The sequence below is a fragment of the Aquarana catesbeiana genome, linkage group LG13, assembly GCF_042186555.1.
Source record: "Aquarana catesbeiana isolate 2022-GZ linkage group LG13, ASM4218655v1, whole genome shotgun sequence".
NCBI classification, from domain to species: Eukaryota; Metazoa; Chordata; class Amphibia; order Anura; family Ranidae; genus Aquarana; species Aquarana catesbeiana.
The window spans coordinates 163,332,224-163,348,542 of NC_133336.1; the positions used below are offsets into that span (position 1 = coordinate 163,332,224).

The 16,319-nt window shown below is 46.4% G+C and overlaps 1 protein-coding gene across 1 annotated transcript in view; it reads right to left on the reverse strand.

Annotated features, from left to right (window-relative positions):
• LOC141116416 (cholinesterase-like) overlaps positions 1–16,319 on the reverse strand; it is a 46,049-nt gene that overhangs the window by 10,861 nt on the left and 18,869 nt on the right. The window contains 2 exon segments of the mRNA XM_073608670.1: positions 442–605; positions 3,379–4,903. Coding sequence (XP_073464771.1) covers positions 442–605; positions 3,379–4,903 — 1,689 coding nt within the window.

Genomic DNA, 16,319 nt, shown 5'->3' on the forward strand with positions numbered 1-16,319 from the left:
TAGGAATTACTGCTTGTAGGCAGCAAGGTACCATGGGATATGTAGTCTTTAGAAATTGAAAGTAAACAGCAGAGGAGAAGCTGCAAAGCATGCAGGGAATCCAGGAAGTTGTGGAAAGAGATAGCCAGTAGACAGACAGCACTCAACATTAAACGAGATTTTAGTAAGCAAGCTAATATTGGATTGTCGAAAATAACTAAGGTTTGCATTTCTATTTTGATGCTGATAATATAAAATTAAATGGTTTGCTGTGGCCATGGATTTCCATTAATTCGTTTCCAGAAATAGAACTATTAAACAGACATAACTTGCATAGACAGCAGTGTTATGCATTGGAACCACTGCAGGTTTCTCTACCAACTGGCTTTTACTGACCTTCCTACTTCATTTTAAAATGAATTTGGCAATGTTATAATTTCAAAAACATATAAAATATATTACCTAGTTGTCTGGCAAGTTTTGGAAGGACAGAATTCATAAACCGACAACGTTTAGAATAAAGATTATTTTTAACTTCCCAGGAACCGGTCTTTAGGACTGCATATTTTTCATCTTTGTCGGTGTAAAGAGGCCAGGTGAAGTGGTCTTCAGGATTATGAGGCGTTCTGAAAAATAAAAAAAAAGTGATGATTCTTTAGACAGATGACCTATAGTTGCAATATGTTTTTGTTTAAGCTATAACAGGAGAAAGTAACTCTTTGCTGCAAATATACAAACTCTCACCATACTATTAGTTATAGTTGCGGCTTGTCCCTTAACTCTGTTTGGGCCAGGGGTTCTTTACTAACCAGTTCTACGGTATGAGCAAATTTCCTGTAACACCCCTATATCACACCTGCAACACCCTTATATGCCCTATAGCACAGGGCAAATTGATCCACTACAGGATCATCAGGTGAAAATTAAGGATAACATCCTGAAAAAAGAAACCCATAGCAGTGACCAAAAGAACCAGCTAGCTGCAAATATATTACAGTTTTGTTCTTGGGTTTGGATAGGTTTTATTGGGAAAATTATTGCTACTCTACCATAATAATCTGCAAAACTTATCGCACAGGTGCACCCTAAATTAGTGGTTATTTGTAAAATAAAGATCAAATATTAAAAAAAAAAAAAAACCCACACCCCACAAAGTGAGGGCAATTACTGACTTAACAGCTGTTGCTCAAGATTTCTGTCACCTGCTTGCTCAGCGACAATAGTCACCAGTACAAACAGAGTATTAAAAATTGTGAACTATCAATGCGATCACTGTGCATGATACCATTGTGAATATCACAGTGGGGACGGAAAGTATTCAGACCCCCTTACATTTTTCACTCTTTGTTATATTGCAGCCATTTGCTAAAATCATTTAAGTTAATTTTTTTTCCTCATTAATGTACACACAGCACTCCATATTGACAGAAAAACACAGAATTGTTGACAATTTTTTGCAGATTTATTAAAAAAGAAAAACTGAAATATCACATGGTCCTAAGTATTCAGACCCTTTGCTGTGACACTCATATTTAACTCAGGTGCTGTCCATTTCTTCTGATCATCCTTAAGATGGTTCTACACCTTCATTTGAGTCCAGCTGTGTTTGATTATACTGAGTGGACTTGATTAGGAAAGCCACACACCTGTCTATATAAGACCTTACAGCTCACAGTGCATGTCAGAGCAAATGAGAATCATGGAGGTCAAAGGAACTGCCTAAAGAGCTCAGAGACAGAATTGTGGCAAGGCACAGATCTGGCCAAGGTTACAAAAAAAATTCTGCTGCACTTAAGGTTCCTAAGAGCACAGTGGCCTCCATAATCCTTAAATGGAAGACATTTGGGACGACCAGAACCCTTCCTAGAGCTGGCCGTCTGGCCAAACTGAGCTATCGGGGGAGAAGAGCCTTGGTGAGAGAGGTAAAGAAGAACCCAAAGATCACTATGGCTGAGCTCCAGAGATGCATTCGGGAGATGGGAGAAAGTTGTAGAAAGTCAACCATCACTGCAGCCCTCCACCAGTCAGGGCTTTATGGCAGAGTGGCCCGACGGAAGCCTCTCCTCAGTGCAAGACACATGAAAGCCCGCATGGAGTTTGCTAAAAAAAAAAAAAAAAAAAAAAAACACCTGAAGCACTCCAAGATGGTGAGAAATAAGATTCTCTGGTCGGATGAGACCGAGATAGAACTTTTTGGCCTTAATTCTAAGTGGTATGTGTGGAAAAAAACAGGCACTGCTCATCACCTGTCCAATACAGTCCCAACAGTGAAGCATGGTGGTGGCAGCATCATGCTGTGGGGGTGTTTTTCAGCTGCAGGCACAGGACAACTGGTTGCAATCGAGGGAAAGATGAATGCGGCCAAGTACAGGGATATCCTGGACGAAAACCTTCTCCAGAGTGCTCAGAACCTCAGAATGGGCCGAAGGTTTACCTTCCAACAAGACAATGACCCTAAGCACACAGCAAAAATAACAAAAGGAGTGGCTTCACAACAACTCTGACTGTTCTTAAATGGCCGAGCCAGAGCCCTGACTTAAACCCAATTGAGCATCTCTGGAGAGACATAAAAATGGCTGTCCACCAACATTTACCATCCAACCTGACAGAACTGGAGAGGATCTGCAAGGAGGAATGGCAAAGGATCCCCAAATCCAGGTGTGAAAAACTTGTTGCATCTTTCCCAAAAAGACTCATGGCTGTATTAGATCAAAAGGGTACTTCTACTAAATACTGAGCAAAGGGTCTGAATACTTAGGACCATGTGATATTTCAGTTTTTCTTTTTTAATAAATCTGCAAAAATGTCAACAATTCTGTGTTTTTCTGTCAATATGGGGTGCTGTGCGTACATTGAGGAAAAAAAAGGAACTTAAATGACTTTAGCAAATGGCTGTAACATAACAGAGTGAAAAATTTAAGGGGGTCTGAATACTTTCCGTCCCCACTGTAATTATATATTACACATATACACACACTATAATCATAATAGTGCAGCACGTTTCATTTTAGAGTGGAGCAAGAGATTCCCCCTCTCGGTTTGCTCTTTTTACCATTATCATAGAGAGTAAAATTTTAAAGAAAATCCCAATTTGCCACCAGAATGATAATATAGGGGACAGTAGTTCTGGTGACAACCAGGGATTCCCTCACTTCGAAGGGATTTCCTCTTATGTCCTGTTTTGGCTATGGGGCATAAAAAGTGCAGTAAGTGAAGGGAAATCTCCCCAGTGCGACAGATTACAAAAAAAAAAAAGTTTGCCTTTGTTCTACTTGAACTTGCCTTGTGGAAGACAGCTTTTTCCTACATGCTTGTCTAGTCCAGAATCAAATTATCCTGTGCCTTTTACTCTTTGAACTTTTTTTTTTATATTGTTTAGTTAAAAAACAAATAGCATACCCATATCTTGCAAAGTTCGCCCACACTTTCATAATTCGCTTGCTAAGATTTTGTTCAGCTTCAGTGAAATTTCTTTCTTGGATAAGTGCTTTCCCAAACATAAATGGCAATATGGCCCCATGGAGGACTCCCATCCATTCCGGCCAAACCTCTTGTGAAGATCGATGATCAAACTCATAGAAATATATGTTGAGTTTGCGTTTTAATACTTCTTGTGAAAAATGCTTCATTGGGCAAATCATGTAATAATCTCGTAAAATAAGCTCCATGGCGTCTCTGTTCTTCTCTTTACTGTCTTTATTTTCCCAGTCTTTATATTCAAATAAAATTAATTCTGTTCCAAGATCTCCAACTGTTGGAAAAAATCGCATAATTCCCTTGACCAAATCTTCTGTAGTTATAAGGCTGTCATGTTCCAAGCTAAAGCCAGGAGCACCCGATATTACAAAAGGATATCCATCATCTTTAGTCCCACCTATTAAAACCTCTGTTTTCTTGAAACCCTCTTTTATAGCATTAGATGGCGTATCACTAATAAAGTCATAGTCAACAATGGGTGTTATTCGAGTAAGCACAAAGGGATGTATAGTTTCAACATATAACTGTTTTTCAACTATCTTTGCAGCATCCACCTGTTTAAGACAATCTACCATTGCACTTTCATCATTAATAGGACATCCTAGAAGTTCTGCGAGTTTCAAAGTTAACCTCTTTGCTCTTTTATGAGTATTTATTGCCCATGCTGCACTGACAGAGCCACTTTGTAAAATGACTCGTTTGACGTAGTTTTGACTTCCAGGAGAAAGTAAATGAAAGCCTACACATGCAGCTCCTGCACTGTGTCCAAAGAGAGTAACACTGTTGGGATCTCCACCGAAAGCAGCAATGTTCTCGTGAACCCATTTAAGAGCTAACTGTTGGTCAAACAAGCCAGCATTTCCTGGAATATCCTTGTTTCCTGGTAATGCCAAAAATCCAAAGGCCCCAACTCTATAGTTCATTGACACTACGATTATGTCCTCAGAAAAAGTCAGGATGCTTGGGTCATATATTTCCAAGGAAGATGTGCCAGAAAGAAAAGCCCCACCATAGATGAAGACCATGACTTGAGCTGATTTTGGCTTGGATGATGGAACCCAAACATTTAGATGGAGGCAGTCTTCGCTCATTTCATTGTTTACTTGCCACATATTTGCACCTGCAAAACTAGCAAAGGTCTCATCCCTCCATTGGTAACAGGATTTCCCATACTTAGTAGCATTATAAATGCCTTGCCAAGGGTTTCGTGATTCTGGCTTTTTAAACCTGTGTGTTTCAGTTGGAGCTTCACCATAAGGTATGCCCAGATAAGCTATAACTGATCCAGAGAGTGTTGGTAGATGGAATCCTCTGACTTTCCCTTGTTTTATTTCTACTACTGTGTCTTCTTCATTGCTTGCACTCAAAAGTGAGGGAAGTATTACAAAAATGTAAATAGGTAAATAGACAAGAGATTTAATCTTTCCGATTGCCGGCATACTTATTCCTATAATTAAAATAATATTATAGTAATTAAGCAAAGTCATAATTGCATATTATTATAAATGCTAGTAATAACCAAAATGTACGCATGTCACAATATATAATAAAAGCACATTCACAAATATAATATATTGCAGTGCTTCTGCAAATGTGCACTTAACCTCTTTGCGTATCTGACTACTTCAAAGAGTCAGAAAAGATTAAATGCTTTGGGACAGAGCCTGGTGACATCACAGAAGTAGTAGAGCTCTCACAAAGAGCTGCAGCGTGCTGTCACCTGGCTCTAGAGGCTTAGAGAAGGTTCTAGAAGCTAATTGGAGACCAGAAGGTGCGGATCTGAATATTTATGGGAATCTGGCCAATCCCCAGGAAGGAGGCCTGGCAGGGTGGCTGAACCAGCCCATAAAAATTGGAGGAGCCTGGCCAGCAGGGGAGTCCCTGGGAGATGGATGTTTGAGGTGCTGCTATGTAGCCTGGGATGGAGTCCCAGAGAAGGGGGGGGGTGTCTACTGGAGGAAGGCTGAAGGAGGGAGCTCCACTGCCCTGCATTCCACAGGGGGAAGGACACCCTGCTTAGCCTGGAAAGGAACCAGCCCAGCAAAAGGCCTAAAAAGCAATTCTATCCATAGCTGCAAGACAAAGACAGTGTGAGTACATCTAAACCCCCAGGGCCTATAAAAGGGAGAAGTCTGCTAACTGCAAATTCTTGGCAAGACTTCAAGAGACAGTTTATTGCTTACCCAATCCCTTGCCTTGGAATCAGATACCGTAGCTAGGTGTTCTGGTATTTTTCTTTAAGGGGACCGAGAGCTCCTACAAGGTGGGAACAAACAAAAAAAAAACAAAAAAAACAGCCACAGGTGACATCGAGCTCCTAGGAGGGGATTACAGTACTTTGTTGATCTTTTGGACATCCCCTAACTCCTTCTAACCTATCCAAGTTGAAATCCCTAATAAATAAATCTTAAAAGCCAAGCCCATGGACTTTGTCTATGCCTGAAAGGGAAAAAAAAAAAAAAAGTGTGTTGTCTGGCTGTGCAGACTATAGGGGGGGATGCAAAACTCAGCGGCGCCTAAGGGGGTATTGCTACATATCTTTTATCAATAAAATGATTTATGTTATTGTGGTCTTTGCACTCTCATTTTTACTGATATTCAAATTCTACACTGCCAAAGTGGTATTAAAAGGAGAAGTACAGTCGAGGAGAGGAGAAGTACAGTCGAGGAGAGGTACAGTCGAGGAGAGGTACAGTCGAGGAGAGGTACAGTCGAGGAGAGGAGAGGAGAAGTACAGTCGAGGAGAGGAGAGGAGAAGTACAGTCGAGGAGAGGAGAAGTAGTGGAGAGGAGAAGTACAGTCGAGGAGAGGAGAAGTACAGTCGAGGAGAGGAGAAGTACAGTCCTGCCTGAGCCAGAGGGAGACACTCGTTTTGTGACCAGTGAATTGTGAGTCTGCCTCTGCAGCCAACTCTACATAGGGTCTGACCAAAACCCTCTAATCGTCATTGTTCTTTAAGGACAATTAGATAATCAAACTAATATAGAACTCAGTTGTCTCCCTATCAGCCCTCTATGACCTTGCCAAATTGACCCCCTCGGATCCGGTGTTTTTGGGACTGAGTCAGGGGACTGGCCAGGTGGTTCATGGGTGTAGTCACCGCATGGGTGGTCTCAAATTAATAAATCTCTTGCACATCCCCTGAGGAAGCTAAAGTAGCGAAACATGTCGGGCTAGTGTGCAATACTTTTTGCTGCGATTTATTACTCACCTGTACAAGATGTTGACCACCAAATGTTCATAACCCCATACTGCTTATCCACATTATGCATTGTCTGTCTTTTCTTTTAAACATATTATGTTAATAAAAAATATGTTTTATCTACAGTAAGTCAAGTGTATATGTATATGTCTGACACCGTAAAAATCCCCCTATCCTCTTTCTTGATCTAATTTTCATTGGGAAGAGGTGTCCTTAGAAAGGGTGTTTTCACCAACCGGACCAAATCATTACAAATTTTGAGAGGAGAAGTACAGTCGAGGAGAGGAGAGGAGAGGAGAGCAGAAGAGAAGTACAGTCGAGGAGAAGAGAGGAGAAGAGCAGTACAGTCGAGGAGAGGAGAGGAGAAGAGCAGTACAGTCGAGGAGAGGAGAGGAGAAGAGAAGAGAAGTACAGTCGAGGAGAGGAGAAGTACAGTTGAGGAGAGAAGAAGAAAAGAGAAGTACAGTCGAGGATAGGAGAAGAGAAGTACAGTCGAGGATAGGAGAAGAGAAGAGAAGTACAGTCGAGGAGAGGATAAGTACAGTTGAGGAGAGAAGAAGAAAAGAGAAGTACAGTCGAGGAGAGGAGAAGTACAGTTGAGGAGAGAAGAAGAAAAGAGAAGTACAGTCGAGGATAGGAGAAGAGAAGTACAGTCGAGGATAGGAGAAGAGAAGAGAAGTACAGTCGAGGAGAAGAGAAGTACAGGAGAGGAGAGGGAGATTTTGTAAAGCTGCTCAGGAAAAACAGAGGCACTCAGGGCCAGACTGAAAAATGAGACTGAGGTGGGGGACAAAGTGCAGAGCGTGTGGCAGAGTCGAGGAGAAGTACAGTCGAGGAGAGGAGAGGAGAAGTACAGTCGAGGAGAGGAGAGGAGAAGTACAGTCGAGGAGAAGTGCAGTCGAGGAGAGGAGAGAGGAGAAGTACAGTCGAGGAGAGGAGAGAAGAGGAGAGGAGAGAAGAGGAGAGGAGAGGAGAGGAGAGGAGAGAAGAGAGAAGAAGTACAGTCGAGGATAGGAGAAGAGAAGTACAGTCGAGGAGAGTCGAGGAGAGGAGAAGAGAAGTACAGGAGAGGAGAGGAGAAGTACAGGAGAGGAGAGGAGAAGTACAGGAGAGGAGAGGAGAAGTGCAGTCGAGGAGAGGAGAAGTACAGTCGAGGAGAAGTGCAGTCGAGGAGAGGAGAGGAGAAGTACAGTCGAGGAGAGGAGAGGAGAAGTACAGTCGAGGAGAGAGGAGAAGTACAGTCAAGGAGAGAGGAGAAGTACAGTCAAGGAGAGGAGAGAGGAGAAGTACAGGCGAGGAGAGGAGAGAGGAGAAGTACAGGCGAGGAGAGGAGAGAGGAGAAGTACAGTCCAGGAGAGGAGAGAGGAGAAGTACAGTCCAGGAGAGGAGAGAGGAGAAGTACAGTCGAGGATAGGAGAAGAGAAGAGAAGTACAGTCGAGGAGAGGATAAGTACAGTTGAGGAGAGAAGAAGAAAAGAGAAGTACAGTCGAGGAGAGGAGAAGTACAGTTGAGGAGAGAAGAAGAAAAGAGAAGTACAGTCGAGGATAGGAGAAGAGAAGTACAGTCGAGGATAGGAGAAGAGAAGAGAAGTACAGTCGAGGAGAAGAGAAGTACAGGAGAGGAGAGGGAGATTTTGTAAAGCTGCTCAGGAAAAACAGAGGCACTCAGGGCCAGACTGAAAAATGAGACTGAGGTGGGGGACAAAGTGCAGAGAGTGTGGCAGAGTCGAGGAGAAGTACAGTCGAGGAGAGGAGAGGAGAAGTACAGTCGAGGAGAAGTGCAGTCGAGGAGAGGAGAGAGGAGAAGTACAGTCGAGGAGAGGAGAGAAGAGAAGTACAGTCGAGGAGAGGAGAGAAGAGGAGAGGAGAGGAGAGAAGAGGAGAGGAGAGGAGAGGAGAGGAGAGAAGAGAGAAGAAGTACAGTCGAGGATAGGAGAAGAGAAGTACAGTCGAGGAGAGTCGAGGAGAGGAGAAGAGAAGTACAGGAGAGGAGAGGAGAAGTGCAGTCGAGGAGAGGAGAAGTACAGTCGAGGAGAAGTGCAGTCGAGGAGAGGAGAGGAGAAGTGCAGTCGAGGAGAGAGGAGAAGTACAGTCGAGGAGAGAGGAGAAGTACAGTCAAGGAGAGGAGAGAGGAGAAGTACAGGCGAGGAGAGGAGAGAGGAGAAGTACAGTCCAGGAGAGGAGAGAGGAGAAGTACAGTCCAGGAGAGGAGAGAGGAGAAGTACAGTCGAGGATAGGAGAAGAGAAGTACAGCCGAGGATAGGAGAAGAGAAGTATAGGAGAGGGAGATTTTGTAAAGCTGCCCAGGAAAAACAGAGGCACTCGGCGCCAGACTGAAAAATGAGTCTGAGGTGGGGGACAAAGTGCAGAGCGTGTGGCAGAGTCAAGGAGAGGAGAGGAGAAGTGCAGTCGAGGAGAGGAGAAGTACAGTCGAGGAGAGGAGAAGTACAGTCGAGGAGAGAGGAGAAGTACAGTCCAGGAGAGGAGAGAGGAGAAGTACAGGCGAGGAGAGGAGAAGAGAAGTACAGTCGAGGAGAGGAGAAGAGAAGTACAGTCGAGGAGAGGAGAAGAGAAGTACAGTTGAGGAGAGGAGAAGAGAAGTACAGTCGAGGAGAGGAGAAGAGAAGTACAGTCGAGGAGAGGAGAAGTGCAGTCGAGGAGAGAGGAGAAGTACAGTCGAGGAGAGAGGAGAAGTACAGTCGAGGAGAGGAGAGAGGAGAAGTACAGTCGAGGAGAGGAGAGAGGAGAAGTACAGTAAAGCTGCCCAGGAAAAACAGAGGCACTCGGCGCCAGACTGAAAAATGAGACTGAGGTGGGGGACAAAGTGCAGAGCGTGTGGCAGAGTCGAGGAGAGGAGAAGTACAGTCGAGGAGAAGTACAGTCGAGGATAGGAGAAGAGAAGTACAGGAGAGGAGAGGAGAAGAGAAGTACAGGAGAGGAGAGGAGAAGTGCAGTCGAGGAGAGGAGAGGAGAGGAGAGGAGAAGTGCAGTCGAGGAGAGAGGAGAAGTACAGTCGAGGAGAGAGGAGAAGTGCAGTCGAGGAGAGAGGAGAAGTGCAGTCGAGGAGAGAGGAGAAGTGCAGTCGAGGAGAGAGGAGAAGTGCAGTGGAGGAGAGAGGAGAAGTGCAGTGGAGGAGAGAGGAGAAGTACAGTCGAGGAGAGGAGAAGTACAGTCGAGGAGAGGAGAAGTACAGTCGAGGAGAGGAGAGAGGAGAAGTACAGTCCAGGAGAGGAGAGAGGAGAAGTACAGGCGAGGAGAGGAGAGAGGAGAAGTACAGTCCAGGAGAGGAGAGAGGAGAAGTACAGCCGAGGATAGGAAAAGAGAAGTACAGCCGAGGATAGGAGAAGAGAAGTACAGCCGAGGATAGGAGAAGAGAAGTACAGCCGAGGATAGGAGAAGAGAAGTACAGGAGAGGGTAAAGCTGCCCAGGAAAAACAGAGGCACTCAGCGCCAGACTGAAAAATGAGACTGAGGTGGGGGACAAAGTGCAGAGCGTGTGGCAGAGTCGAGGAGAGGAGAAGTACAGTCGAGGAGAGGAGAAGTACAGTCGAGGAGGAGAAGTACAGTCCAGGAGAGGAGAGAGGAGAAGTACAGTCGAGGATAGGAGAAGAGAAGTACAGCGAGGATAGGAGAAGAGAAGTACAGGAGAGGGAGATTTTGTAAAGCTGCCCAGGAAAAACAGAGGCACTCGGCGCCAGACTGGAAAATGAGACTGAGGTGGGGGACAAAGTGCAGAGCGTGTGGCAGAGTCAAGGAGAGGAGAGGAGAAGTACAGTCGAGGAGAGGAGAAGTACAGTCGAGGAGAAGTACAGTCGAGGAAAGGGAAGGGAAGGGAAGGGAAGAGAAGAGAGAAGTACAGTCGAGGATAGGAGAAGAGAAGTACAGTCGAGGATAGGAGAAGAGAAGTACAGTCAAGGAGAGGAGAGGAGAGAAGAGAAGTACAGGAGAGGAGAGGGAGATTTTGTAAAGCTGCCCAGGAAAAACAGAGGCACTCGGCGCCGGACTGAAAAATTAGACTGAGGTGGGGGACAAAGTGCAGAGCGTGTGGCAGAGTCAAGGAGAGGAGAGGAGAAGTACAGTCGAGGAGAGGAGAAGTACAGTCGAGGAGAGGAGAAGTACAGTCGAGGAGAGGAGAAGTACAGTCGAGGAGAGGAGAGGAGAGGTGCAGTCGAGGAGAGAGGAGAAGTACAGTCGAGGAGAGAGGAGAAGTACAGTCGAGGAGAGAGGAGAAGTACAGTCGAGGAGAGAGGAGAGGAGAAGTACAGTCCAGGAGAGAGGAGAGGAGAAGTACAGGCGAGGAGAAGAGAAGTACAGTCGAGGAGAAGAGAAGTACAGTCGAGGAGAGGAGAGGCGAGGAGAAGTACAGTCGAGGAGAGGAGAAGTACAGTCGAGGAGAGAAGAAGAAAAGAAGTACAGTCGAGGAGAGAAGAAGAAAAGAAGTACAGTCGAGGATAGGAGAAGAGAAGTACAGTCGAGGATAGGAGAAGAGAAGTACAGCCGAGGAGAGGAGAAGAGAAGTACAGCCGAGGATAGGAGAAGAGAAGTACAGCCGAGGATAGGAGAAGAGAAGAGAAGAGAAGTACAGGAGAGGAGAGGAGAAGAGAAGTACAGGAGAGGAGAGGGAGATTTTGTAAAGCTGCCCAGGAAAAACAGAGGCACTCGGCGCCAGACTGAAAAATGAGACTGAGGTGGGGGACAAAGTACAGAGCGTGTGGCAGAGTCAAGGAGAGGAGAGGAGAAGTACAGTCGAGGAGAGGAGAAGTGCAGTCGAGGAGAGGAGAAGTGCAGTCGAGGAGAGGAGAAGTGCAGTCGAGGAGAAGTGCAGTCGAGGAGAGGAGAGGAGAAGTGCAGTCGAGGAGAGAGGAGAAGTACAGTCCAGGAGAGGAGAGAGGAGAAGTACAGTTCAGGAGAGGAGAGAGGAGAAGTACAGTCGAGGATAGGAGAAGAGAAGTACAGACGAGGATAGGAGAAGAGAAGTACAGCCGAGGATAGGAGAAGAGAAGTACAGGAGAGGGAGATTTTGTAAAGCTGCCCAGGAAAAACAGAGGCACTCGGCGCCAGACTGAAAAATGAGACTGAGGTGGGGGACAAAGTGCAGAGCGTGTGGCAGAGTCAAGGAGAGGAGAGGAGAAGTACAGTCGAGGAGAAGAAGAGAAGAAGTACAGTCGAGGAGAGGAGAGAGGAGAAGTACAGTCGAGGAGAGGAGAGAGGAGAAGTACAGTTGAGGAGAGAAGAAGAAGAAAAGAAGTACAGTCGAGGATAGGAGAAGAGAAGTACAGTCGAGGAGAGGAGAAGAGAAGTACAGCCGAGGATAGGAGAAGAGAAGTACAGCCGAGGATAGGAGAAGAGAAGAGAAGTACAGGAGAGGAGAGGAGAGGAGAGAAGAGAAGTACAGGAGAGGAGAGGGAGATTTTGTAAAGCTGCCCAGGAAAAACAGAGGCACTCGGCGCCAGACTGAAAAATGAGACGGTGTGGGGGACAAAGTGCAGAGCGTGTGGCACAGAGTCAAGGAGAGGAGAGGAGAAGTGCAGTCGAGGAGAGGAGGAGAAGTACAGTCGAGGAGAGGAGAGGAGGAGCAGTGCAGTCGAGGAGAGGAGAGGAGGAGCAGTGCAGTCGAGGAGAGGAGAGGAGGAGAAGTGCAGTCGAGGAGAGGAGAGGAGGAGAAGTGCAGTCGAGGAGAGGAGAGGAGGAGAAGTGCAGTCGAGGAGAGGAGAGGAGGAGAAGTGCAGTCGAGGAGAGGAGGAGAAGTGCAGTCGAGGAGAGGAGGAGAAGTACAGTCGAGGAGAGGAGAAGTACAGTCGAGGAGAGGAGAGAGGAGAAGTACAGTTGAGGAGAGAAGAAGAAAAGAAGTACAGTCGAGGATAGGAGAAGAGAAGAGAAGTACAGTCGAGGATAGGAGAAGAGAAGTACAGTCGAGGAGAGGAGAGGAGAGGAGAGGAGAGGGAGATTTTGTAAAGCTGCCCAGGAAAAACAGAGGCACTCGGCGCCGGACTGAAAAATGAGACTGAGGTGGGGGACAAAGTGCAGAGCATGTGGCAGAGTCAAGGAGAGGAGAGGAGAAGTACAGTCGAGGAGAAGTGCAGTCGAGGAGAGGAGAAGTACAGTCGAGGAGAAGTGCAGTCGAGGAGAGGAGAAGTACAGTCGAGGAGAAGTGCAGTCGAGGAGAGGAGAAGTACAGTCGAGGAGAGGAGAGAGGAGAAGTACAATCGAGGAGAAGAGAAGTACAGTCGAGGAGAGGAGAGGAGAAGAGAAGTACAGTTGAGGAGAGGAGAGGAGGAGAAGAGAAGTACAGTCGAGGAGAGGAGAAGAGAAGTACAGTCGAGGAGAGGAGAAGAGAAGAGAAGTACAGTCGAGGAGAGGAGAGGAGGAGAAGTGCAGTCGAGGAGAGAGGAGAAGTACAGTCGAGGAGAGGAGAAGTACAGGAGAGGAGAGAGGAGAAGTACAGTCCAGGAGAGGAGAGAGGAGAAGTACAGGCGAGGAGAGGAGAAGAGAAGTACAGCCGAGGATAGGAGAAGAGAAGAGAAGTACAGTCGAGGAGAAGAGAAGAGAAGTACAGTCGAGGATAGGAGAGGAGAAGAGAAGTACAGTCGAGGAGAGGAGAGGAGAAGAGAAGTACAGTCGAGGAGAGGAGAGGAGAAGTACAGTCGAAGAGAGGAGAAGTACAGTCGAGGAGAGGAGAGGAGAAGTACAGTCGAGGAGAGGAGAGGAGAAGTACAGTCGAGGAGAGGAGAAGTACAGTCGAGGAGAGGAGAGGAGAGGAGAAGTACAGTCGAGGAGAGGAGAGGAGGAGAAGTACAGTCGAGGAGAGGAGAAGTACAGTCGAGGAGAGAAGAAGAAGAAAAGAGAAGTATAGTCAAGGATAGGAGAAGAGAAGTGCAGTCGAGGATAGGAGAAGAGAAGAGAAGTACAGTCGAGGAGAGGAGTAGAGAGGTACAGGAGAGGAGAGGGAGATTTTGTAAAGCTACCCAGGAAAAACAGAGGCACTCGGCGCCAGACTGAAAAATGAGACTGAGGTGGGGACAAAGTACAGAGCGTGTGGCATCTGAGTGCCCACGTGGCTTACCCCAGTGGTTCATGGGAAACAATCAGAATCATCGACCTGACTTCGGCTACCTCAGAGACAGAGTGGAATTGCTGGGTCAGCTTCAGCTAACTCAGAGGTACAGAGCAAAATAGGTCAAACTATACATAATGTGGTATAGCCAGTCTATCTTCCTACATTCCAGAGACACAAGATAGGATTCCTAAAGTGGAGTTCCACCCATTTCTTTGTTTATTAAAAGGCAGCAGCTACAAAAAAGTGTAGCTTTCAACTTTTAAAACACACACACACACACCTGTCTCGCGGTCCAGCGATGCGGCCACCCGAAGCCTTGCTTCTCTCCTTCTCCTCTCTGCAGTGCATTGCAAGTGTGGGCACCGGCTGCGACAGCTTGCAGCTTCACAACTGGGTGCGCACTGGCGAGTCGCGCTGCACGTTCTGAATGGCCGGCAATCTTCTGGGACCTGTGACATGTCCCAGACAATTGGAGGGGGGAGAGGAGAACTTCCGCACTGCGCCACCATGAGCGGAAGTGTGAGCTGGGTACCTGTCAAAACTAGGTATCCCCCCCAAATGTGGCAAGTCAGGGGTCCTTAAAGCGGACTTTACACTTTTGGGTGGAACTCCGCTTTAAGACCTGCAGACTTGAACTTACTGGGATCATGTAAAGGAGCTTGGCGACAACCTAGTAAAAGGGGGTGTTCTATGGTCTGCCTGTCACCACTGTGTCCCTTGGTATCCTTGTTACCAATTAGTGAGTCAGCATAAACCGTATCAGAGTCCAGGCCTGGCAGTTCTTTCCCGCCATCGTTAGACTAGCGAGTCTCTGTATAAAATTAGCGGGTTCTACTTTCCTTCTTGATTCTATTATTCTGTGTGAGCTAACTTTTTCAGAATATAATAACAGCTTCACTTATATTGGTGTTGTTAATTAATTCCCGGTTGGGGGGGGGGCACGGTACAGGGGTGGCAGTGACGTTAATTTGACTGCAAATCATACTCTGGGTGTATTCATTCTGCGGCTCCTATTTGGGTGCACCACATAATCTAGAAATAGTAGAGCTCTCACAGTGAGCTGCAGCGTGCTGTCACCTGGTTCTAGAGGTTTAGAGAAGTTTCTAGAAGCTAATTGGAGACCAGGAGGTGCGGATCTGAATATTTATGGGAATCTGGCCAATCCCCAGGAAGGAGGCCTGGCAGGGTGGCTGAACCAGCTCATAAAAATTGGAGGAGCCTGGCCAGCAGGGGAGTCCCTGGAAGATGGATGGTTGAGGTGCTGCTATGTAGCCTGGGATGGAGTCCCAGAGAAGGGGGGGGTGTCTGCTGGAGGAAGGCTGAAGGAGGGAGCTCCACTGCCCTGCATTCCACAGGGGGAAGGACACCCTGCTTAGCCTGGAAAGGAACCAGCCCAGCAAAAGGCCTAAAAATCAATTCTATCCATAGCTGCAAGACAAAGACAGTGTGAGTACATCTAAACCCCCATGGCCTATAAAAGGGAGAAGTCTGCTAACTGCAAGTTCTTGGCAAGACTTCAAGAGACAGTTTATTGCTTACCCAATCCCTTGCCTTGGAATCAGATACCGTAGCTAGGTGTGCTGGTATTTTTCTTCAAGGGGACCGAGAGCTCCTACAAGGTGGGACTTTGAAAAAAAAAAAAAAAAAAAACAGTCACAGGTGACATCGAGCTCCTAGGAGGGGATTACAGTACTTTGTTGATTTTTTGAGTCAAGTTGGGCATCCCCTAACTCCTAACCTATCCAAGTTGAAATCCCTAATAAATAAATCTTAAAAGCCAAGCCCATGGGACTTTCTTGTCTCTGCCTGAAAGGGAAAAAAAAAAAAATATGTGTGTTGTCTGGCTGTGCAGACTATAGGGGGGGGGGGAATGCAAAACTCAGCGGCGCCTAAGGGGTATTGCTACATATCTTATCAATAAAATGATTTATGTTATTGTGGTCTTTGCACTCTCATTTTTACTGATATTCAAATTCTACACCGCCAAAGTGGTATTAAAAGGAGGAGAAGTACAGTCGAGGAAGAGGAAGAGAAGTACAGTCGAGGAAGAGGAAAGAAGAAGAAAGAAGAGGAAAGAAGAGGAAAGAAGAGGAAAGAAGAGGAAAGAAGAGGAAAGAAGAAGAAAGAAGAGGAAAGAAGAAGAAAGAAGAGGAAAGAAGAGGAAAGAAGAAGTACAGTCGAGAAGAGGAGAATAAGAACAGTCGAGGAGAGAAGAGAGGTACAGTCGAGGAGAGGAGAGGAGTACAGTCGAGAAGAGGAGAAGAAGAACAGTCGAGGAGAGAAGTACAGTCGAGGAGAGAGGAGAAGCACAGTCGAGGAGAAGAGAGGAGAAGCACAGTCGAGGAGAAGAGAGGAGAAGCACAGTCGAGGAGAAGAGAGGAGAAGCACAGTCGAGGAGAGGAGAGGAGAAGCACAATCGAGGAGAGAAGAGAAGTACAGTCGAGGAGAGAAGAGAAGTACAGTCGAGGAGAGAAGAGAAGTACAGTCGAGGAGAGAAGAGAAGTACAGTCGAGGAGAGAAGAGAGGTACAGTCGAGGAGAGAAGAGAGGTACAGTCGAGGAGAGGAGAGGAGAAGCACAGTCGAGGAGAGGAGAGGAGAAGCAC